Source organism: Solanum pennellii, chromosome 11 (genome assembly GCF_001406875.1).
Source record: "Solanum pennellii chromosome 11, SPENNV200".
Taxonomy (NCBI): Eukaryota; Viridiplantae; Streptophyta; class Magnoliopsida; order Solanales; family Solanaceae; genus Solanum; species Solanum pennellii.
Genome location: NC_028647.1, coordinates 64,440,799 through 64,464,777, shown reverse-complemented (window position 1 = coordinate 64,464,777; position 23,979 = coordinate 64,440,799). Strand labels below are relative to the sequence as shown.

The 23,979-nt window shown below is 29.8% G+C and overlaps 4 protein-coding genes across 5 annotated transcripts; 2 read left to right on the top strand and 2 right to left on the bottom strand.

Annotated features, from left to right (window-relative positions):
* Window positions 1-491: 491 nt before the first annotated feature.
* On the bottom strand, window positions 492-5,742 carry LOC114074959. Its single transcript, XM_027913246.1, has 7 exons — window positions 5,618-5,742; window positions 5,043-5,129; window positions 4,038-4,277; window positions 3,418-3,579; window positions 2,824-2,877; window positions 2,161-2,307; window positions 492-996 (listed from the first exon to the last, which is right to left on the bottom strand). Exons 1-7 carry the CDS (start codon window positions 5,711-5,713, stop codon window positions 613-615), a joined length of 1,170 nt encoding a protein of 389 aa, XP_027769047.1. The 5' UTR covers window positions 5,714-5,742; the 3' UTR covers window positions 492-612.
* Window positions 5,743-7,065: 1,323 nt separating this feature from the next.
* Window positions 7,066-11,506, bottom strand: LOC114074684. Its single transcript, XM_027912661.1, has 7 exons — window positions 11,397-11,506; window positions 10,864-10,950; window positions 10,140-10,376; window positions 9,293-9,454; window positions 8,394-8,447; window positions 8,152-8,298; window positions 7,066-7,462 (listed from the first exon to the last, which is right to left on the bottom strand). Exons 1-7 carry the CDS (start codon window positions 11,493-11,495, stop codon window positions 7,079-7,081), a joined length of 1,170 nt encoding a protein of 389 aa, XP_027768462.1. The 5' UTR covers window positions 11,496-11,506; the 3' UTR covers window positions 7,066-7,078.
* A 1,327-nt stretch (window positions 11,507-12,833) lies between these two features.
* Window positions 12,834-15,576, top strand: LOC107004160 (zinc finger CCCH domain-containing protein 39-like). Of its 2 annotated transcripts, none has more exons than XM_015202398.2 (3): window positions 12,834-12,997; window positions 13,596-14,406; window positions 15,069-15,576. In XM_015202398.2, the coding sequence occupies exons 2-3, from the start codon at window positions 13,635-13,637 to the stop codon at window positions 15,320-15,322; spliced, it is 1,026 nt and encodes a 341-aa protein (XP_015057884.1). In that variant the 5' UTR covers window positions 12,834-12,997; window positions 13,596-13,634; the 3' UTR covers window positions 15,323-15,576. The 2 variants fall into 2 exon arrangements, with proteins under 2 accessions (XP_015057884.1, XP_027768659.1); XM_027912858.1 differs by having other exon boundaries at window positions 12,872-12,997; window positions 13,603-14,406.
* A 1,363-nt stretch (window positions 15,577-16,939) lies between these two features.
* LOC107003501 (UPF0587 protein C1orf123-like) lies at window positions 16,940-22,967 on the top strand. The gene is made up of 4 exons (XM_015201845.1): window positions 16,940-17,119; window positions 21,042-21,170; window positions 21,571-21,738; window positions 22,547-22,967. Exons 1-4 carry the CDS (start codon window positions 17,018-17,020, stop codon window positions 22,667-22,669), a joined length of 522 nt encoding a protein of 173 aa, XP_015057331.1. The 5' UTR covers window positions 16,940-17,017; the 3' UTR covers window positions 22,670-22,967.
* Window positions 22,968-23,979: the final 1,012 nt, after the last annotated feature.

Below are 23,979 nucleotides of genomic sequence, written 5' to 3'. Positions count from 1 at the left end.
TTCTTTTTTAATAATCGAACCTCAAAACAAATATTATTAAATATAGTGTAAAGGATATTTAGCTCCAATTACTATTATCAATATTTTGAAGTCACATAACTTCAAAACGAATATCAAATATTATATAAAAGATATTTATCATAAAAATAAATTTAAAGATCGTACTCTTCATAATATTAATGTGATCTAACAATGATATTTAGTTTTTAATTAATTAAAATGACAATTTTATCCTCTCTTATTTTTTAAAACAATCTTCACAAATCTAATGAATTATATACCATTACATTATTTGACTACCTATATTTTATACTAAATATGCTTAGTCAAATATTACATAAGACTAAAATTAAATTTATTAGCATTTGAAACCTCATTTTTTTAATAATACTCAGATTCTCAATAAACATCTTTATCATATGATCAAATTGTCATCTTTATAGAAATCATTAAATAAACATATTAATTATCATTCATACCATTAAGTAAAAGTTTGAAATATAACAAAAACAAACACACTTGGTAGTTTAAGATAATCTTACTGACTAAATACAAAACTACAAATTAGTGAAACTATATTTATAATCAAGATTTGACAATATAAAACAATTTTCAAGGACACAATGGATTTCTTCCTGGACCTCCAAAGTGAAATTCAGGTTCTTCAATATAATCACCCATATATTGAGTTTTATAACAATCATATTCTTGTGAATAAGCATCAATATATTGTGGAAATCTCAACTCCATTGAATTATCAAGAATTCTCATATTCTTCATAAATCCAGTATTTTCAGATATGTAAACTGGAAAAGCTCCACTTCCCATTTGTGTTTTTGTGTGAGGATGTTTTCCTACATTTTTACTATAAACTTCACCACCCCATTGAACTGTTTGTGCATGGACTCCTAGTCCACCTTCAAATATCTTTGATGGCCAATATCCTATGTTGATGGATCCTCCATATTGTAACCACCAATTGCTACTATTTAAATCCTATAAAAATGAGAAAATATTATAATAACATCACCAATAACAACAACATATTCAGTATAATCTCACAAGTAAAACCTGAGCAATAACAACAATATATTCAGTATAATCTCACAAGTAAAACCTGAGCAATATCAACAATATATTCAGTATAATCTCATAAGTAAAACCTGAGCAATATCAACAACATATTAAGTAAAATTTTACAAGTAAAACCTGAGCAATAACAACAACATATTCAGTATAATCTCACAAGTAAAACCTGAGCAATATCAACAACATATTCAGTAAAATGTCACAAGTAAAACCTGAGCAATATCAACAACATATTCAATAAAATCTCACAAGTAAAACCTAAGCAATAACAAAAACATATTCAGTGTAATCTCACAAGTAAAACCTGAGCAATAACAACATATTCAGTATAATCTCACAAGTAAAACCTGAGCAATAACAAAAACATATTCAGTATAATCTCACAAGTAAAATCTGAGCAATATCAACAACATATTAAGTATAACCTCACAAGTAAAACCTGAGCACTATCAACAACATATTCAGCAAAATCTCAAAAGTAAAACCTGAGCAATAACAACAACATATTCAGTATAATCTCACAAGTAAAACCTGAGCAATAACAACAACCTATTCAGTATAATCTCACAAGTAAAACCTGAGCAATATCAACAACATATTAAGTATAATCTCACAAGTAAAACCTGAGCAATATCAACAACATATTAAGTAAAATCTCAAAAGTAAAACCTGAGCAATAACAACATATTCAGTATAATCTCACAAGTAAAACCTGAGATTCTGAGGAACATGATGTGGACACAACCTTGTTTCTACCTTATAAAGGTAAAACGATTGTTTTCGATAGACAAATTACACCGTTATGTCATCTTTTAACTGTTATAATAGGTAAATTATCTTATTTTCAAGATTATAAATTACTAGTAAGAGTGTAAGTATATGTGATTTGTTAGTGTATAGATTCTTATCGCATTAGATTAAGTCGACTTATAAAGATATCTAGGTAACTCTTCGTAACAAACCTAAGTTACATGAAAATTAGAAAAATAAAGGAATAAATAACCTATTATGACCGATTAAATTATACTGATAAAAATAATAAAATATGCATGATGATAATTAATTACTAACCTTGAAGATAAAAACACTAATTGAATATGGAAGACCATTTTGAGTTGATATTGGATATATAGCAGCACCAAGTGCTATCTCATGGCTTGTTTGTACAAAACCAGGACAAGTTAAATCAAAACATCCTGTTTCTCTAGAGCCATCATTCTATTTTTAAATTCAAAAATATCAAACAAAAGTTCATATTAGTACATGATTTAACTAATTATATGAATTAATTAGGGATAATGGTCCGAAAAATATCTCAAGATCGAATTTGTTGTTGCGATACTAATCTTTCATAAAGACCTATTACCTTCCTGAAATATTTAATAGTGTATTTTTTACCCATTGAACAATTTAATATTTATAATTTTGCATTATTTTTTATGTTCATGTAGGCAAATATATATGTTTAAAATACGATATCAAAATAGTCCAGGGAGGTAATAGGTCCTCATGAAAGTTTAGTATTGCAACAACTAATTCGATCAAAATTGAGGTATTTTTTAGATCTTTATCCCAATTAATTAAAATTAAAAAAAAACACACATTCTCAAATTTAATATGTTATAACATGTTACATAATTTTTTCTGTTTTTTTTTTTTGTTATTTTATTACAATGGACGATAACTTATATTGTGATACTTTGTTAATATAGTAAAAAATTTAAATATACTTACAGTCCAATAAGTGAAAAATCTTGTCTGTCTATCACCATATACCCTTGGATTTACCTAAAATGTTAGAAATCAAATATTAATTAGTAATATGTTACTACTTAGTAGTAATAAAAATATATGATATATCAGACTTTTTTTATAACAACATTTCATTGTAAGTAATATTATAAATAACATCATGATATTATACCTAGTCAAAAATATCTTTTTTTAGACTAGTAATATTGTTATAAAGATCGGCAAAATGCATAAGTATCCCCTATTGCTCGAAATTACAGTATACATTTATACTATACTAAGGTCCTATTACCCCTTGAACTTATTTTGTAAATAATTTTCGACCCCTTTTCGACCTACGTGTGGCACTAGATTGAAAAAAATATCAACACACGCTGAGCCCACAAGATAGTGCTCCGTAGGTCGAAAAGGGGTAGAAAGTTATTTATAAAATAAATTCAGGGGGTAATAGGACCTTAGTATAGTATAAGTGTGTTTTTAAGATTTCGAATATAAATTGAGGAGGATTACTTGTGCATTTTCCCAAAAAAATTACGCTAATTATTCATCATTAAATTAATAAAAGTATATACTAACAGCCCATCCAGCTTCAATGTCTTGATAATCATTATAAGCTCCACTCATAAGAGCAAGTCTAGAAGTACTGTATTCATCATCTTCTTCAACATGAGGATTCCAAGTTTTCATATCTGTTTTTCCTCCCATATATCTAAGTCCTTCAGTATGCAATATAGCCAACTTCATAAAAAAAAAATAGGGTTAAAAGTATTATACATTTACACTATTAAAATAATTTCCAACTCGGTATCAAAGTTATGATCGATATTTTCACTAGCATCAAGATATTGTCATTATCATCGATACATTATACAGTTACTGATTAAACTATATTGCTAAAAAAATGGGAAAATGTATTAGTATCCCCAACTTATACCTGAAATTTTAGAGACACATTTATATTACCCCTGAACTTATTTTATAAATAATTTTCTATCCCTTTTCGGTCTACGTAGCACTAGCTTGAAAAAAAGTGTCAACACGTGTTGGATCCACAAGATAGTGTCACATAGACCGAAAAGGGGTAGAAAATTATTTATAAAATAAGTTCAGGAGATAATAGAAACTTAGTATAGTATAAGTGTGTCTCTGAGATTTCATCGCTAAAAAAAATCATATACACATTTTGGGAAACTTACTGAGTGATTTTTTTGTGCAAGGTTGATATCCTCCTTGATCCTCAATCTTCTATCAAGATGAAAAAAATTAGGTTTTCTTATATGATCCTTTTTGTAATTATTTTGTGTTCTTCTAATTGGAATTGTCCCTTTTGGACAACTTCCACTTTTATGCCATGTTTGTGTTGTCACATATTTGTATGATTTTTCTTGGTCATTTGTTTTTGTAAGCTTCATCATTGTATTATAGCTTGGTGTCATCTGTCGTAAAAAAATATAAAGAAGTAAATATACAAAAATAAATTAAATTTAATATATCTCTAACGATGGGCGGAATAGGGGTTCAAAAGTATAGCTTGAATTATTTTTATAGGTTTAACTTGCATACATTGACGATATAATTTTTTTGCTATATCGATATCGATATATGTTAACTTGTAATAGTAGATATAACACAATTTATTTTTATATTACTAGCTATTCTTATAAATAGTTACATGTAATTGTCATATACTTGATCTGATCATGAATTTTTTTGATAAAAGAAATCAACGTATACAAATTAATTAGGGAAACTTACATAAATATACTATAATAAAAAAATATTTATCATTTATAGTAATAATATTTTTTTTTCACTTGTTCACTTTTAATTCATTTATAATACAAGTTTAATACATATTACAAAAAATAATTTATTATTCACATATAATACAATTTTTAATGATGAAAAATATATTTATCAGACATTTTAATACACTTATAATACAATGTGACAATTTTTTACCAAACAAACATGATATATTTCAAAAAACAATTATAATTCGTATATATTGCATACATAATTCACTTTTAATACATATTACAGATTTAACAAAGCATTGCTATAAATGGTAATAAACAAAAAGTATCGCTAAAATCAAGTAATTATTTTTTAAAATGTATTAATTTATGTAATTTTTCTAATTAATTAATTAATTATGTTTTTTATAATTATTAATGTAAATTAATTTAAATTGAATAAACCTGAATTTTGTGATTCTTCAAGGCAGGATGATACAAAGCTGGCTGCTTGAAAATATCAACACAATCAATAACATCTCCATCTTCACTCTAACAAAAAAAAAGTGTAAATAAAGAAAAAAAAAATCAAATAATTCACTTAATGTATAGAACATTACTATATTTGATAACAAATTACAATAATGTAAAAATTGTAATATGGTATCTATAGAAGACAAAAACTTATATAATGTTAATACTATATAGTATATACTAATGAGCAAGTTATATAGTGAAATAACATCAGGATTATAGTGAGATGGATAATAATTTTTTATTTTTAATCAAAAGTCTCGAGTTTAAACCTTTGGTAAGAAAGAAATTCTAACGGAACGATTTCATTTACAAATTCAACTTATCAGGAGTCATACTAATATCGGACATCGGATGGACAGGAACGATTCCATTTATAAACTCTAACTTATCAGAAATAATACTAATATCGGACATTGGATGGAACCGTAAATGAAAGAAAATGATAATATATGTTTGTTTTTGTAATATAATAATGTTCATAATTCATAAAGATATAGACATACCTGGATGCTTTTAATAACAAGACCATTTTCTCCTAAGGCAAATGTTGCAAAAGCTATTAATTCCAATAACAATATAACTATCAATTTAAATGACATTTTTTCAGAAAAAAAAAAACTTAAAGATCTTTGAATAATTTTAATGATTTTATATATGATATAAAGTTTATCTCTCTCTATATATAAGTGTTGATGTTTCATGAATAACGTCATGTTTAAAACTAACCTCTATATAGATTTTCATGACTTACCTACCATACTAATTTCTAACACCATTTATAATGCATTTGGTTTTTTTTAATTCATTTTTGTTTTAATTTATTACTTGTTTTTATAGTTTTGCATTATCTTCGACATTTTTATAGAGTCTCAGTTGATTTGAATTTCTACAGTGTAAAGTCCATTTAAGGGAAACACTTCTTATTGAGAACTTTTTCATATCTAAGAATCGAATAAAGATAAATCATTTGTTAAGGATATTAAAAGGTCACGCTATATATTCATTCCATCACAAATTCTGATGATCGTTTGAGATTTTTTTTAAAAAAAATAATCTTTCCGAAGTTAATTTAAACACCATTAATAGTCATTAAAGCTTGTAAAAAATGAATTATCCCAAAGAATGAAAATCTCACCCATCCTACTTCATATTCACTCAACATTACAATTTTGGGGAAGAAGAAAACATAATTGGAAAAAAAGTAATGGGGGAAATGTCAAAATGTGAGAGGGTCAAGATAAAAATTCGAAAATTTAGAATTTAATTTTACAGAAAATAGGTATAGTAAAATTTAGAATTTAATTTTAAAGTATCAATAAGATTAGTTTTGTAAAATGAGATTTGTGAATGCCCTTATAATTGAAATATTTTGTAAAAAATTGTTTGAATTTTACCTTCCACTTAATAGTTAGGACCAACAAAATTATAATATTTTCTCTTTTATAAAGTCACTACTATTTAAATTGACTCTCATTAGCTTAATAGATCAAATTTTCCCGTTAAGAAAAACTATATCCAAACTATTTATCGCTGAAGTGAAACCTTTTTGGCGTTTGAATCTAAATTAATTGAGTCCCAAATTAAAAATCGAACACTAGGTAAGAAATCAAGAAAACAATACTTCTTCATTAAACTTAAATCAAGATTGTGAATATAATAACAAATTAACAATATATCCCGAGAAATTTTACAGGTGGAATTCGACTATTATCTCTAAAGTGGAATTTTTTTATCTGAATCTAAATTAGTCGAAATCAAAGGAAAAAAACACTTCCTCATTAAAACTACATCAAAATTGGCAATAAAATAACAATATACCGAGTGAAATTTGATAGGTTGAGTCTGAATAGAATAAAGTGTATCTAGACTTTATTACCACCTCGTAGAAGTACACAGAAAGACTGTTACCGTAAAACCCTCCATTCTATAAATCAAGATTGACAATAAAACAAAATCAAATAATTTCAAGGACATAATGGATTTCTTCCTGGCCCTCCAAAGTGAAATTCAGGTTCTTCAATATAATCACCTACATATTGAGTTCTATAACAATCATATTCTTCTGAATAAGCAACAACATTTTGTGGAAATCTCAACTCCATTGAATTATCAAGAATTCTCATATACTTCATTAATCCAGTATTTGCAAATATATAAAATGGAAAAGCTCCACTTCCCATTTGTGTTTTTGTATGAGGATGTTTTCCTACATTTTTACTATAAACTTCACCACCCCATTGAACTGTTTCTGCATGGACTTCTAATCCACCTTCAAAGATTTTTGATGGCCAATATCCTATGTTGATGGATCCTCCATACTGTAACCACCAATTGCTAGTATTAAAATCCTACCACAACAAAATTAGAAAGATCACTCAGTATAATAATCTTACAAGTAGAATCTCAGAAGTATGGTGTGCACACAATCTTTTCTTTCTTACATTGTGAAGGTAGATCTAGATCGAGAAGATTTGTTTCTGATAGAATCTCGACAAATTATTGTTAATAAGACGATCAAAGATTGAAAATATAAATATATATTCCTATAGTAAAAAAGAGTTAAAAAGATATATTGCGATGAATAATTTCTATTGTTAAAAAACAAAAAAGATATAATAGTAATCATCAACAAATATTTTTTTTTATCGCTAAACAACAAAATTCGTTGCTAATAATCCTATTTGTTAATAGATGGTATCAAAAGATAATGTTAGCTTTGGACTATTTGACAATTTAGTTTTACACCATAGGTTTATTCATTAAATATTCTTTTCGATGACTTGATAGTATTATATACGTATTTTTATTGTCAATGTGTATTACTTAAAACTGTTTAAGTTTATTTGATCTGATAGTATATAAATTCTTGTAACTGCATTTAGTTAAGTCAACTATAAGTATAGCTAGATAACTCTTCGTAACAAACCTTAGTTACATGAAAACTAAAAAAATAAAAATGATAACATATTATAACTGATTAAATTACTATAATAAAAAATAAAAAAATGTGCATGATGATAATTAATTAATTACTAACCTTGTAGATATAAATAGTAATTGAATATGAAAGACCATATTGAGTTGATATTGGATATATAGCAGCACCAAGTGCAATCTCATGACTAATTTGTACAAAACCAGGACAAGTTAAATCAAAGCATCCTGTTTCTCTTGAGCCATCATTCTATATATTAAATTAAAAAACAAGTTCAATTATTATATGATTTAATTAATTATATGAATTAATTAACAATTAAAAAAAAAACTAAAAATACTTACAGTCCAATAAGTGAAAAGTCTTGTTTGCCTATCACCATAAACCCTTGGATTAACCTAAAAATGTTAGAAATCAACTATTTAGTAAAATGTTAGTATAGTTATATTTGAAAAATTGTATATAATGACAATCTAATAAATCAAATTAAACGTTATAACCATATTTTGATTTAATTGTGTCCCGTAGCAAACTGTTTGTCAGTCACCTCTCTCCCTTAAACTCTCGCTCGCCACTCTCCCTCTCTCGCTGGCTCCCTCTCACTTTCATACAAACACAAGTGTATAAAATGTGTTTCTGTTAGTATGAAGCGAGAAAAAATTGTATATATGCATATATTTTCGTTTCTCTCTCCCAGATCTCGCTCCCTACTCTCCCAGATCTCGCTTGTCACCCTAGCCTCTATCGCTTATACTAATAGAAACGAAATGTATAAATTGCATTTCTGTTTGTATAAAGCAAGAGAAAATTGTATATACACTTGCAAATACATATATCTTCGTCCTATACACTTAAAATTATGCAATACAAATATTCCCCTGCCCAATTTTCTTTTGTCTTTTTCTCTTTTTCGTTTTATACATACACAAATTATACAATTGATTTGTATACAACTTCTTTATTTTGTATGTGTATAACGGATTATACAATTGGTTTCTTTGTATATGTATAGCGAATTATACATATTTATGTTTGCTATGGAGCACAATTATGCAAACTTTACTATAACATAAAAATATAAATTTTGTATTTGCTATACGTGAAAGTTATTCATAATAGAATAGATAACAACATTCTTCATATGTTTTATGTGGTATTGGTCTATTGAGATGATCAATATGCTGTTATAAAGAGATTTGACTGTAATTATATTTTATGAAATTAATCGAAATCAAGCACTAACCATCCATCCAGATTCAATGTCTTGATAATTATAGTAAGATCCACTCTTGAGAGTAAGTCTAGAAGTGCTATATTCATCATCTTCTTCAACATGAGGATTTCTAGTTATCATATCTGTTTTTCCTCCAACATATCTATATCCTTCTGTAATCAATATAGCCAACTTCATTAAAAAAAAAAATAGGGTTAGAAAAAATATCATAAGAATAATTAATAATTAAATTTTTACATTGACACTAATAAAATAATTTCCTAACTCCATTCATACGATTGTCATTAGTAGGATCAAAGCTAGAATTTTGATTACGAAATTGGTAGATATTTTAAGAAATTCTCTTAGTGTAATACTTATAAATTAATTATCCAAAATTAATAAGTTTTTCTTTTATAATTGTTATTACAAGTATTAATTAGTACATACTTGTTAATTTATTATTATCGATTAAATTATACTTATAGAAAAATCACAATTTATCTGTCCCATTATATATAACACTTTTCGTATTTCGAAAGTCAAACAGTTTAATTTTGACCGAATATTTGCATATGGAGTTTTCAATTTTTTGGAAATGAAATTTATATATTTGTAAACTACGTAAAAAGTACTATAAGTCAACAATAATTGATAATTCAAAATGTTAAAAGGATCTATGAAAAACATACGATCAAAAATAAACTTATTTGAAACAGTGATAGACGCAATTACTTGGACGATTCTATTCCTACGAATAGAGACCGCAGAGGAAGGCGTTGTCACAAGATCCGCCCTCCGAGATAGAAAAAGAAAAAAATCTCGAAATGCGAAAAGGGTCACGTAAGGACAAAGGAGTATATTTTAGAGAACTTACTGAGTGATTTTTTTGTGTAAGGTTGATATCCTTTTTGATCTTCAATCCTTTATCAAGATGAAATAAATTAGGCTTCTTTATTTGATCCTTTTTAATATTTTGTGTTCTTCTAATTGGAATTGTCCCTTTTGGACAACTTCCATTTTTATGCCATATTTGTGTTGTCACACATTTATATGATTTTTCTTGATCATTTGTTTTTGTAGGCTCCATCATTGTATTATAACTTGGTGTCATCTGTCATAAAAAAAAATAATTTAAATAGATGAAAAAATATTTTTTTTTTATTGCTAGATCAATATATTTTAATATGTTATAGTAGATACTAGATGACTCACTTTATTTTATATTAACAGTTGCTTTCACCTTTTTATAACACATGTAATTATCATATACTTGATTTTATGGTGATTTTTTATTTTTATTTTTAAAAATTAATTATCAATCACTATAATAAAAATAACTTTTAACGGCAATAAATATTGACAATAATAAAGAGTGTTAAAGTCTTTGTCGATATCAGTTAAGTGTCATTAGAAGTAATATCGCTAAAGACTTTAGAGACATATACCGCTAAAAATACATATATAACAGACAATTAAGAATTAATTGGTGCTGATAATCATTTTTGATATAATGAATGTATAAAAGTTTCCCCTAATTAATTAAGCTACTTTCTATTACTATTAAATTAATGTAAAGTGATGTTAATTATTGAATGAACCTGAATTTTGTGATTTTTCAAGGCAGGATGAGATAAAGTTGGTTGCTTGAAAATATCAATGCAGTCAATGACATCTCCATCTTCACTCTAACAAAAAAATTGGAAAAAAAAATAAAATCAAATAATACACTTAATGTATGAGATGAACATTTGTATAATCAATAAGAAATTACAATAATGTAAATCTTTTTTATATGGTATGGTGATATATATAAATTTTATACAAGAGAAAAACTTATAATGTTTTACTATATACTAATGATCAAGTCATATAGCTATGAAAAAATAACATCAAAAAAATAAATAATTTTCTTTAATTCTTAATCAGTAATTTCGAATTTGAATTTCATGTATGAAAGAAATTTTAAGCAAGGAGCAACTCTTTAAATGTGCTTTACGTATACGACAATAATCCAACTTATTTAAGGATCATTATTGATATCGAACATCAAGAAAAGCCAATAAAAAAAAAGAAAATGAAAATATATGTTTCTTGTTTTTGTAATATAATATTTATAAAGATACATACATACCTGGATGCTTTTAATTACAACAAGACCATTTTCTCCCCAGACAAATGTTGCAAAAGTTATTATTTCCAACAACAATATGGCTATTAATTTTAATGCCATTATTTCAGAAAGAAAACTTATTTAAAGATCCAATTAATTTAAGAATAATTGTAATGATTATATAATTAATGATATATAAAAGTGTTGATGTTTCATGAAAAACATCAGGTATAAAACTAACCTTGATATAGATTTGCATGACTTACCTACTATTATAATTTCTAACACAATTTATAATGCATTTTGTTTTATACCTATCTTCATTTGAATTTATTACTTGTTTTTGTAGTTTTGTATTATGTCTGATACTGATATTAGAATCCTAATCAATTTAAAATTATGTAATGTAAGGTTTGTATAAAAAAAAAAATACTTTCTATCGAAAAAAAAAATCATATTTAAAAATATCGAAAAATCATATGTCCATTATTCTTTAACATTAATTCTTGATGACCTTTTGAGATTTTGTTATGTGCTCCCTCCCTCCATTTTATATATATATGATACGGAACAGCACGACAGCAATACCAGATATACTTATCGACAAGAGAGAGGGGTCTAAGAAGGTCAAATTACATAATTTTCGATATTAACTCCCTACATGAATGATGATTAAGCTTTTGGGGATAAATAATTTGATACTACTTTAAAAAATGGAAAAAGTCCAAATATATATACCTATGTATATAGTGTATACATATACTATACAATTTAGAGCATATATATTTATATATTCACTTTAAAAAAGTAATACTTATATATTTTTGTAGTTATACAAATGATTTAAATATATTCTTCGACTAAATTTTTATCTTTATCTGTTTTACCATAGTAAAAATCGTATGACTTTAACTAAAAATTAAACCAAGATCACGTTTATCCTCTTATTTTAGAAAATAATCTCTATTTAACCTTCATAATATCATACAAATAAATATACTTCTGTCGCTATTAAACTCAAGATAAAAATACTAAAATCTCCATCATTATAACAAGTCACATTCTTTTTTGTAAAAGAACAAGCATATCTCATATTTATAAAATTAATAAAATTATTTAGCGTCAATATTTAAACTTTTAGCGCCATTTAAATAAATTGCACGAAAATAACCTCCCAAAATAGATAAACTCGTTACAAAGTTATGACAAATCACAAAAAGAAAACCTAATTAATAAATGTTTATATCTTCATAATAAATTATTTCATTATTCTCAAGAATAGTTTTTTCTTTAGAAATTTTCACCAATACATTTTTGCAGTAACAAAAAATATTTCTAATTTTTTTTCTTTTTCAAAATCTTTTATTAAAAATTAGCTCTGTTTTTGTAAACTGAAAATTCCTTTTAAAAAAAAGCCCAAGCCAAAAAATCAAAATTAATAATCAAATATTAGAGGGGATAATCATAATTATCATTAATCAACAAACTATTTAAGGGGTTTTAGCCGTTTTGGTGGGGTTTTAGGGTTTCTGTCTCCACTTTGAACTTGGACTTGTTTTCTATATGATTTTGCTTCTGAGTTAAGGTTTTGGCATTGGCGGCTAGGGCTTCTTCAAATATTTGTGAGTTTTTTTAGTTTTTTTTTTCATATTGAAAATCAATTGCATGTTTAAATTTTGTTATAAAGATTGAATTTTTATTTAAATTAATCATATGGGTGTTCTTGTAAGTGATTAAATAACAAGATCAGATTCATGTTTGCTATACATTATTTGTGAGTTTTTTTTTTTATATTGAAAATCAATTGCATGTTTAAATTTTGTTATAAAGATTGAATTTTTATTTAAATTAATCATATGGGTGTTCTTGTAAGTGATTAAATAACAAGATCAGATTCATGTTTGCTATACATTCTTGTTTTCAGCCTGGAATGTTTTATTTTATTTTTTGATTTTTATGCTATGCCATGAATTAAGGTTAATTGGAACAATGATGATTCATATAGCCGACTCTAATTTGTTTGAAATTGAAATTGAAGTGTAGTTGTTATTTTTTTCTATGAATTGTTGTTTTGAGTTGAGGGTTTATTGAAAAGTCTGCGTAGATCCTGCCCTTCCTAGACCCCACGGGTCTATGTTGTTGTTTAACAGTTTTTATTGTTGTTTTGTTTTATGGTGTTCTGTTTTTGTGCTAAATTTTGAATCTTTATTTCTTTTTTAGAGAACAGAACAGTAGAGTTGGATTTAGTATAAAGAATTGATGTTAGAAAAAGGGAATATGACTTTCTCTGATCAGCCTCAACAGCCTGTTCCCTCGCACTTTATGCAAATGCCATTTGTTGGTGGTGATGCTGAGGACGTTTGGTCTCATTCTTCGATGAATCATGAGCTATTTGAGTCGTATTCTCAGTTTGAGCATGCTCCACCGTTCAAGAGAATGAGGGAGTTTGATAGCAACTCGCTGAATTCTGCAGCTTTTTCTGCGATCAATTCTAGAGTGAATCCACCAAATCTTCCGGGAAGCAAAGGGACGAGCCATATATTTTACAAAACTCGTATGTGTGCTAAGTTCTTGGAAGGAACTTGCAGGAATGGGGAACATTGTACATTTGCTCATGGTGTTGAAGATCTGCGGGAGCCTCCTCCGAATTGGCAGGACTTGGTACGTGAAAAGGATAGAGGAGCGGAAAACTGGAATGATGATCAGAAAATAATACATAGGATGAAAATTTGCAAGAAGTTTTATAATGGAGAGGAGTGTCCTTATGGAGATAAATGTAATTTTCTTCATGAACGTCCTCCAAAATTTAAGACCGACATGCCAAGGCACAGAGAGAGTTCTGCAATAAGTATCGGAACTACTGGAAACAGATGTGATACCGAGCTGATTGAGATTAGCAAGCATGGAAATGCTGATTCAGATGCTGTCCGTATTAAACCTGTATACTGGAAGACGAAGATATGCAGCAAGTGGGAGACAACAGGTCAATGCCCCTTCCGTGATCGTTGTCACTTTGCTCATGGCCAATCAGGTAAACTAATTTTACACACTTCATCTCGTTGTTAGTTTGACTCTATGTTTAGTCGTTTTCAAATAGTCTCGTATTCTTGCTTTCAAGTCTTGCAAAATCCCCTTATATCTTAATTGTAAAAAGTAAAGACTGCATAATGAAACAGCAAAAGCTTAAGACGAATAATTACGAGCTATTGATCACCAGAAGCAGAACTTTTGTTGCTAAGCAAGTTCTCTGCTAGAGCTGCAATGGCTCAACTGAGACGAGAATCTTGTATAAAATTAGCTACTGTTTTGTTTTTAAGCAAAACAGCCATTCAACTCGTGTCTTGTTTCCTTAAACATGAGAATCTTGACATTAACTCAATTCTGGATTTACGTCCATAAATAATTCCAGGAATTTGTCGTGTTGCAATGTCCTTTGACTGATGTTTTGCACATTCACAGCCATTCGTTGTTTTCAGATTATGAATAATCCTATTTCTTGTTCACATACATTGTATATGCAATTTCTCTCTTTGGTCATATCTCACATCTAAAACAAGTAACAATGTATTTAGCTTTCAACGTCTATCCTATGTGTTGATTTTTATAGGCCTATGTGCTACGTATCTCATAAATCTTAAATTTCTTCCGTATGGGATCTTATGTTATAAGTTCTTTGGTTATATCTTTTGGCAGAGTTGCAAATGCCTACTGGCCGAGTTGAGATGGATATGTTAACGAATTCTGGCCCCATTACTCCAAGACCCTTCTCCATTCAGCCTGTTGACTCATCCTCTGCGAACACACTGGTTAATGCTTCTATGCAAGAAGAAAAAGAGGAAAAGAAGATCCATAAATGGAAACTATCCAAGAAAATCAGTCGAATATATGGAGATTGGATCGATGATCTAGTCCCACCCCACCTCCATCCTGACAACGCCGACAACTGATTTTTATCAACTCTTTTATGCCCAATGGACGCGTTTTAGCAAGGATCAGAAACTACAGGGAGATTATAAACCGTCTTGTTTCATCCAAGAGTTGATGTTATATAAGTTTTTCTATTTGGCTTCAACAGTTAGGCTTTTGAATTTGAATCTGCATATTTTTTTGTTCATAGAAATCAAATAATGTGACATCTATGGGATTTTCCTTAGAGAGACACAGAAACATTCATTAATTTATTTATTATACTTTTATCTGAGCTTTTGGTTTATTTCTTGTCTTTAGAGAAACACTCCTGTATGCTTTTTGGAGCATAGAAATGCTCTTTTTTTATTTAAAAGAATGATTTTTTTTTATAACATTTTAATTTCAGTTTTTCACATGACATGTTTAAAATCACAAGATTGAAGGACAATTTTGTACATTTGACATAATTAGGACCACAAGATTCAAAAGTATTCTTTATTGTTTTAAACTCCGTGTCAAGTCAAACTAGATTATTCTTTGTGAAACGGAAGACGTCTTTGTAGAAAAATTCTTCCATGTTTTGATCAATAGGGATGGTAATAGGGCGGGATGGATGCGTGGGAAAGTGGTGTTTAAGGCTATGTGGGGCGGGGTTGATTTAAGGTTATGTGGGGCAGGTCGGATGCGGGGCGGGCGAATCGCAGATATATATGATTTTATATGAGTTCAAACTTAATTTTAATTTTTTACATGTCATAGAGTGATAAAACATTATTTATAATTTCATTAAAGTTACTAAAAATTCATGATAACAAATGAAAATGGTTCAATAAAAAATAATACGATTTTTTACATGTTTCTCAAGTCATCTCTAAAAAATAAAATTTTCAATCACTATCCTATTAAATTAATACAATTTAATAAAAAAATAAACTTATTTTTATAAATTTTATTTTTAGTATCAAACATAACTAGAAAAAGGAAATATTAAAAAAATTATGTGAGGCGGGTTCTATGCGTGAAACGGGTTGAAAACGAAAAAGTATTGCTATGCGGGGCCGGGGGTAGATTAAAATTTTTACGGATTAAGCTCAACCCGCCCTGCCCCGCCCCATTGTCATTTCTAAGTAAGCAATACAAATTTATTATTATTATCTCGTACATTTTTTTTATTATGATATCTTTTAAATTTGTTAGGATTATGATTTATAATTTAAAAATAAAGATAGTTATAAAAAACACACGTAAATTATCCTTTTATATGAGCTTTATACCTAAATTATTGAGAGTGTGAATTTCATATCTAAACTATGATTTTTAGTTTGAGAAACAATAAAATCACTTTTTCACTATTTTTTTCATATATTTATACTTTTAGAAAATTATTAATTTATAATATTAATGAGACCATATCAATTATATAGACGATATTCTGAAATATATTATCTTTTTGAATTGAGTGATTTTCTTTATTCTTTATTAGCCCAAAGAGACACTTAGAAAAATTATTATCTTAAATAAATTATTAATTAACATTTTATAGTATATATGTTAGAAGCTTCTATCCGGATTCCAGAAGCAAAATATGGTAATTTACTCTTTTACCCTCCAATAACAGGCTATAAATAACTCTCTTTCTTCAGCGCGCCTTGTCCATTCTACCATTCTGTAGAAAAGAGCAGTGAGAGAATCAGAAAGAAAGCATTGATTCGAAGCAGCGAGCAGAAAGAAAAATGGTGAAGTTCATGCTGTTAATCAAGGCGGAGCTCGATAACATCACCGACCTTCAGCCACAAGGCGGCTGTGATGATGATAACTTCCGTTACTACTTCAAGGTATCTATAATTTCAGTAATTGATTCTATCGTAAATACTCACACGCATTGGATTTTATCTGCTCGTTAGGTGTTTTTAGGGATATTCACGTAGTTCGCTACAATTTCATGTTCGTGTTCTTCATTTTGGTGATTTTCTATCCCGAACTTCATATTTTATTCCTTTTATCTGCTCGTTAGGCTCTTGTTTCTTCTCATTTTGCGACTATTTATTTTTTCCTTTACTTTAGGGTTTACGATTGTTGTATGTGTGATGTTTCCTTTGATATCGATGTAAATGATGATGCCTTTTAGGCTTTAGCTATTTGGTAAGGTATCCGCCATAATTTGCAGATATATATTATTGCATTGTCATCTACTCATGCCTATGTGATTTTCAGGAACATTGATCGAATTGATGTTGATTCGAAAGTAAATACGCACACACAGTGGATTTTATCTGCTCGTTAGGTGGAAGCTGAAGTTGCTCAATGCGATTTCATCTTCATGTTCTGCATTTTTGTGATTTTCTATGCCAAACTATATTTTATTCCTAGTTGAATTTATTTTTTTTGAATTCCGATTGTCGTGTCTATATATTTGTTTTGTGTTCATATTCGTTTACTTACTATAGGGTTTACGGTTATTCTCTGCGATATGAGGTGATCTTTCCTTTGAAGATCGACATAACTGATGTAACTATTTGCTTAAGGTATCCGCCTTTATAAGTTGTAATTATTTACTTATGTTATTGCATTTGCATGTCTGTGATTTCTCGATGAAGGTTGATCTATTTGATGTTGACTCTATTGTAAATACACACATACTGGATTGTCTCTGCTCATTAGGTGTTTATTTGGGGCTATTGTGGTTACCCAGTGCAATTACGCATTCATGTTCTTCATTTTCATGATTTTCGCTGTCGAAAAGGTGTTTGTTCCAAGTTGCGATTTAGTTTTATGTTTCTTCTTCTGATGATTTTCGAGTCTAATTCCTTGTTCTGTGTACATATGTATGTGTGTTACCTCCGTAATCATGTTCTAACTGAGGATTCCTCCTAGCTATTCATTTTGGATCTCCAGGAAGCTCATTTCAGTTTCATCGTTTTCTTCTTAATTTCCATGACTTTCTTTGTCAAACTATCTATACTATTCCTAGTTTCTGTATGAACTTCTAGAGAAAATGAAAGAAGATATTATTGAATATGAAGCTGTCTTTAAATCCGTGAAATAAGTAACTAATTTCCTAAAAGTGCTTCTTACATTAAGGATATTTATCCAAATGGGACAACTGATGAATACTATCAAGCTAATCTAGTAGATAACCATAAGATCTAACCTAGTAGATAAACAAAAGTGGTGGGGCATAACATCTCTAATAGTTGGACTTAGCTTCTACATTTTCATGCATAGTTACTTGTGTTCTGTGTAGGAAGTATGTACGTTACCTTGAGGTTTATGATTACTCAACTGTCTTTCTATATGATTTATCGATGATTTAGTTGATGATGCCTTCTAGCTATTCTTTCAGATATTTTCTGGTAGCTCATTCTTTCATTTACTTGAGCTTGATACTTTTAAGTAACTTTGTCAAGCTATCGAGCCTATTCCTACTTCTGAATTTAGGTTTTCAATTTTTGTGTAATTGTCTATGTTCTGTGTTGCGAATGCCTGTCTGTTATTTTAAGTTTGATGTTTTCGACCTCTAATTTGCGATTACTCTATTGCTTCTCTATGTGTTCTGTGTGATTGAGCTAGTTGATGTATGTCTCCATATGTGCCTTTTAGGGTTCTGCTTGTGTACTGTCTAATTTCAACTTGTTCTTCATTTTCCATGTAAACTGTCAATCTATTCCTAGTTGCTTCTTAGTTTCAATTTTTGTGTCTATTCCTTGTTTAACATTTTTACCTCCAACTTTGCGATTGTTCTATTGCAATTCTATGCGTCTCTCAAGTTTATTGATGCATGCCTCTGTAGGTGTTGTGTATGGCTCTTCTGGTAGCTCATTCCAATTTTTTCTTCTTGCTCTACGGTTTCATGGTTTTGATGTTAAACTATGTATTTATTCATATTCTTTTCAATTCTCCTTTTGATATCCTTGTGTTCTGTTATGGATGCATGTATGTGTTCAGGATTCTGGTTTTCACTCAAATTTTGTGATTATCATGCTATTTTTTTAATGTATTCATGTTGTTATCAAGCTAACTGTTGTGTGCCTCTATATGTGTTTTTTTTTTTGGTAAAGTAAGATGTTTCATTCACAAAAGAGCATCAAGTAGTTGCATATTTACAAGGGAAGGAAAAAGCATTAACAAAAGAATAAGGAGTCCCTTTTCAGTGTCAATCTAAGACACGGGATCTTACAAAATCCAACCACTGATCAGTGCTAATTACGGTAGTCATATTAGTCCAGCAAAAAAAGATAAAAGTAAGCACTTGGGTTTGAGGGAGTGATTTGGAGTTGAGATTCCATCAAAGCACCTCCTATTCCTAGCAGCAAGTATCTTCCTCTAAATCCTTTTATGGCTTTATCAACTCTCCAAAAACTTCATTTCAACTGTGCCTCTATAGTCTGTGGAATGACCCATTTTAAACAAAAATTACAGTAGAACATGCTCCAAAGATCTGTGGATACTGTGCAGTACAATATCAAGAGGTTTACAATTTCCATCTTTTCCAAACACAGATAGCACCTGTATACAAACTGGAAACCTCTCCTATTGAGATTGTCTTGAGTCGAACTTGCTTCATAGGCGTGTCTATTTAGGGATCTTTTGAGTCCCGTTCTAATTTCATCTCAAACTATCCATCTTATTTATAGATGTGGTTTAACTTTTCAGTTTTTCTGTCTATTTCCATGTGTTCATTGTAGGCATTTTATTCTTGGGCTTTTGACCTCCACTGCAATTCATTTAATGTGCTTCTACGTAATTTCTCAGCGTGATTGAGCTAATTGATAGTTGCCAAAATAGGTTTTTGTTTGTGGCCCTTCTGGTAGTTCATTCCAATTTTATCTTCCCGTTCTTCATTTTCTTGATTTCTCTTTGTCATAAACACTCTCTTATCTCCGCTTCTGAATTTTGGTGTCATTATGCTTGTGTTCTGAATTAAGAGTTTTTCTGTTCCAAGTAAATATAATTATTTTCTGATATAGTTGGCTGCCCCGGTCTCAACAAGGTTTGGGCCAATTTCTGAAGCAAAGAGCCAGTCTGCTGACTTCCCAGATGAAGGACTTCTTAAACCTAAGTTCCATGCATCTCCTTCCCTCATTGGAAAAATAGTTGTTAGTCTGAATAGATCAGGAAGCTTTAATTTCAGTGCTGTAAACATCCCAGTTATGCGTCTTTCCAAAACTATAGTACTTTTCCATCTCCTTCTGTAACTGCCAAAATCCTATCAAACAAATCCTACAGATTGAGATGTGTTTCCAAACACTTAAACAATTGGAAATATTAACTGTGCCATTGTGCCATGACCTTTGTCCATATTTTGATTGGTAACGCTTCTCCAAATAACTTATAAGAACTATTGTTATATAGTTGAAGGTTTCTTATCCCAAGACAGCTTTCTCTTTCATCTTATAGGATCATTTCCACTGTATAAAATCTTATTTACTTTGTTATAATTTATAGCACATTTTCCATTTTGAGACATTCCGGAATGTTACACCATCTCTCATGAACTTTGTTTTAATTTATACAACACTTCTTCCATTTTAAGACATCCCGAAGTGTTAAACCTTCTGTCATTTTATTTTTAATCTGTACTACACTCTCTATCAATATAATACTACTGAAATTTCCTTTCAGGTATGTTCATGTGACTGCTTCCATAAGTTAATTTTGCCAATTTTTTCTGTGTGATGAAATCATCCATTTGGTGCCTTACATTAATTCCTATTTCATAGTCCATTAAACTTGTTCTTTTTCTTTTGAATTGTGCAGCTTAAGTGTACCCTTTGTGGTGAGATCACCCAAAAGGAGACTTATGTGAGGTTGGTTGAAACTGTTCCTCATCCCGTTGGCAAGGACCACACCCGCCTTGGCAAGGGCCACACCCACCTTGTCCAGAAGGTGACCTGTCCTCCTGTTACCTTTTCTGTGATGATATAATCTACCGCGCCAGACATTTCTTTATGCATATCTGTGTGCATATATGTTAGTTTAGATATGACAAAGAGCTAGTTAACACTGAATTTAACATCACTGAGACCGCTTGAAATTAGAGGTGAGATACAGAGTTAATTAGGAGATCTTTAACATTCAGAATGGGTTAAGCCATAGTAAATGCCCGTGTTGTTGTTTCTTAGCTCTATATGTTGAATAACATTGATATCCTTGAAGTCTGTTTTGAGCCTTAATTGTTACCTTCTTTTTTGCCTTTTCCCCCTTTGATGTCCTAGTGCTATTTTACAGCGCTTGATGCTGTATAGACTTTATTGATTACCTAGTCTTTCGTGACTTTTGCTTCCAGTGTAAGTTCTGTGGCAGGGATGGTACAATAACCATGATCAGTGGCCTCGGCCGTCCTCTGACTCACGCTGATAGTGCAGCTGGAAAGAGTGCACCTTTGATGTTATTTGATTGCAGGGGTTTTGAGCCGCTGGATTATGTTTTCCGAGGAGAATGGGAAGCCGAATCTGTAAGCTCTTCCCTCGCTTTCTGCTTTGGTGTTTCTTAAATTTAAATAAAATCTTTGTTATAAAAAAGTTGTCGAAATATTAAAAGTAGGCATAAAATTTCTTTGCCCTGTTAATTCTCCATGTGTTTTTTAGCTGTTGTCAGGGTTCTTTGAATATATTTCTCGTTTCCTTAACGAGGAGAATATGTTCTATGTTCTAGAGGTGGCAAGATTAGCTCATGAAATCATAGTCCGCCCAAGTTTGGGCTGATTATTGGCCTGAACATATTTTAGCTCAGGCCATCAAAATTTGGGCTAATATTTAGCCGACATTGGCCCATGAGAAATTTTGTTGACTATTTTCTAAAGAACTTTTTTTCCTGATATGTTATATATAGCTAGATATATTAAAGAAAAGCTATAATTTTATTAGGTACTAAAAGCCTATAAAAGAATAAATAAAACAATTAAAGCTTAGTAAGAATTGGCCGAGTTTGGTTTGACCGCTTTTTAGCCCATACTTGTTTACAGCAACTATATCATGAACATAAATATTACGTTTTGTCTTTGGATTTGTTCTCCTTGAATTATAAGGGCTTAAACTTGTCTGATTTTGTCAGGTAACATAAAAAACGACTAGGATAACATTCATTTTTTTTTTCTAATTGGTTTCTCTGTGGCTTGTATTAGCAACTTTTTGGTCAGATGTCTTTGTAACAATTTTTGGTTGCTGAAGAGACTTGCAGTTCTTAGGCTCTATGTCCAATTCTTTGGTTTTTCTTGTTATGGGAAATGTCGAGCCAGTTTTAATTTGATTCACTTAATGCAGCTTAAGGGAACGATTTTTGAAGGCATTGATTTATCTGGAGATGAGTTTGTTGAGTATGATGAGAGGGGGGAGGCTCCAGTGATGACTTCCAGACCAAGTGCCACTTTTAATGTAGTGAAGTAGATCCTCCATTGCTCTATTGTGTGTTGCTGGTACATTGAAAGGGAAGTATAACTGTTTTGCACTGTCAGTGTGTAAGTCGCTAACGGCTGAGGATGGGAGTGTTTAGTTTTCGATGTACATTGAACACGAACTACTTGCACGAACTTAGATGGTTAATTCCATGAAGAAAACCATTGATATGGATGTCAATATTGTCTTTCAGGCTTCTTCAGAATAGCTCTTTTTAGAAATTTAATGTGAAAGCTTGTAAAACTGTTTGACTGGAGCTATAGTGTTTTCACTGTGATTGGCGTTGGTATATCGATGTGTCATGTGTGATGGTTACCGCTATTTCCCAAGCTCTTCTCCGGAGTGCTTCTTATGCTCTTCTTTCTCTCTCTGCTGTCTGATTGGTTTTACTTCTCTCCTTGCCACATGGTGGGTAGAGTTGTTTGATTGAGCTCCTTTTCCTTTGTCCGTTGTTTGAAATACCCCACACACCCATTTTTTGAATGGAAGATGCGGGGTAGCCCATAAATTGAGGTTAAATGAAACAATGATGATTTATATAGTCTATTCTAACTTGTTTGAAATTGAGATTGACGTGTAGTTGTTATTTTTGTAATGAATTGTTGTTTCTTAAGGTTTATGGAAGTTTTATAAATGAGAGGAGTTTCCTTATGGAGATTAGTATAATCTTCTTGATGAACGTCTTTCAAAATTTAAGATCGATATGTAAAGTACAGGGAGAGTTCTGCAATAAGCATCGAAACTACTGGGTACAAAAATGATCCTGAATTGATTGAGATTAGCAAGCATGGAAATGCTGAATCAGATTCTGTTTTTATCAAGCATGTATATTGGAAAACAAAGATATGTAGCAAGTGAGAGACATCAGGTCAATGCCCCTTCTGCGATTGTTGCCACTGTGCTCATGGACAATCAGGTAAAGTAATTTTATACAGTTCATCTTTATGTTAGTCGTTACTTCGAATATATGTTTAGTCATTTTTAAACGTCTCATATTCTTGTTTTAAGTCTTGCAAAATTTCTTTATGTCTGTATTGCAAAACGTTTTAATACCTCGAATTCATAAAGTAGCTATATTGTTGAAATTAAAATAAATAAGTTTTCAAAGCAAATATCGAACCTCAAATGAGAAAAAAGTGTACTCCAATTTGATGAATTAAACTCTCTCTATATTCGAAGTTTGGAGAAAAATTAAACCAGGAGAGTCTATTATTCTATATCCATATATTTGTTTTACATTTAGAAGCGACTATTTCGATACGATTTCGAATTGAATTTTTAACCTGTTTGATCACATTGAC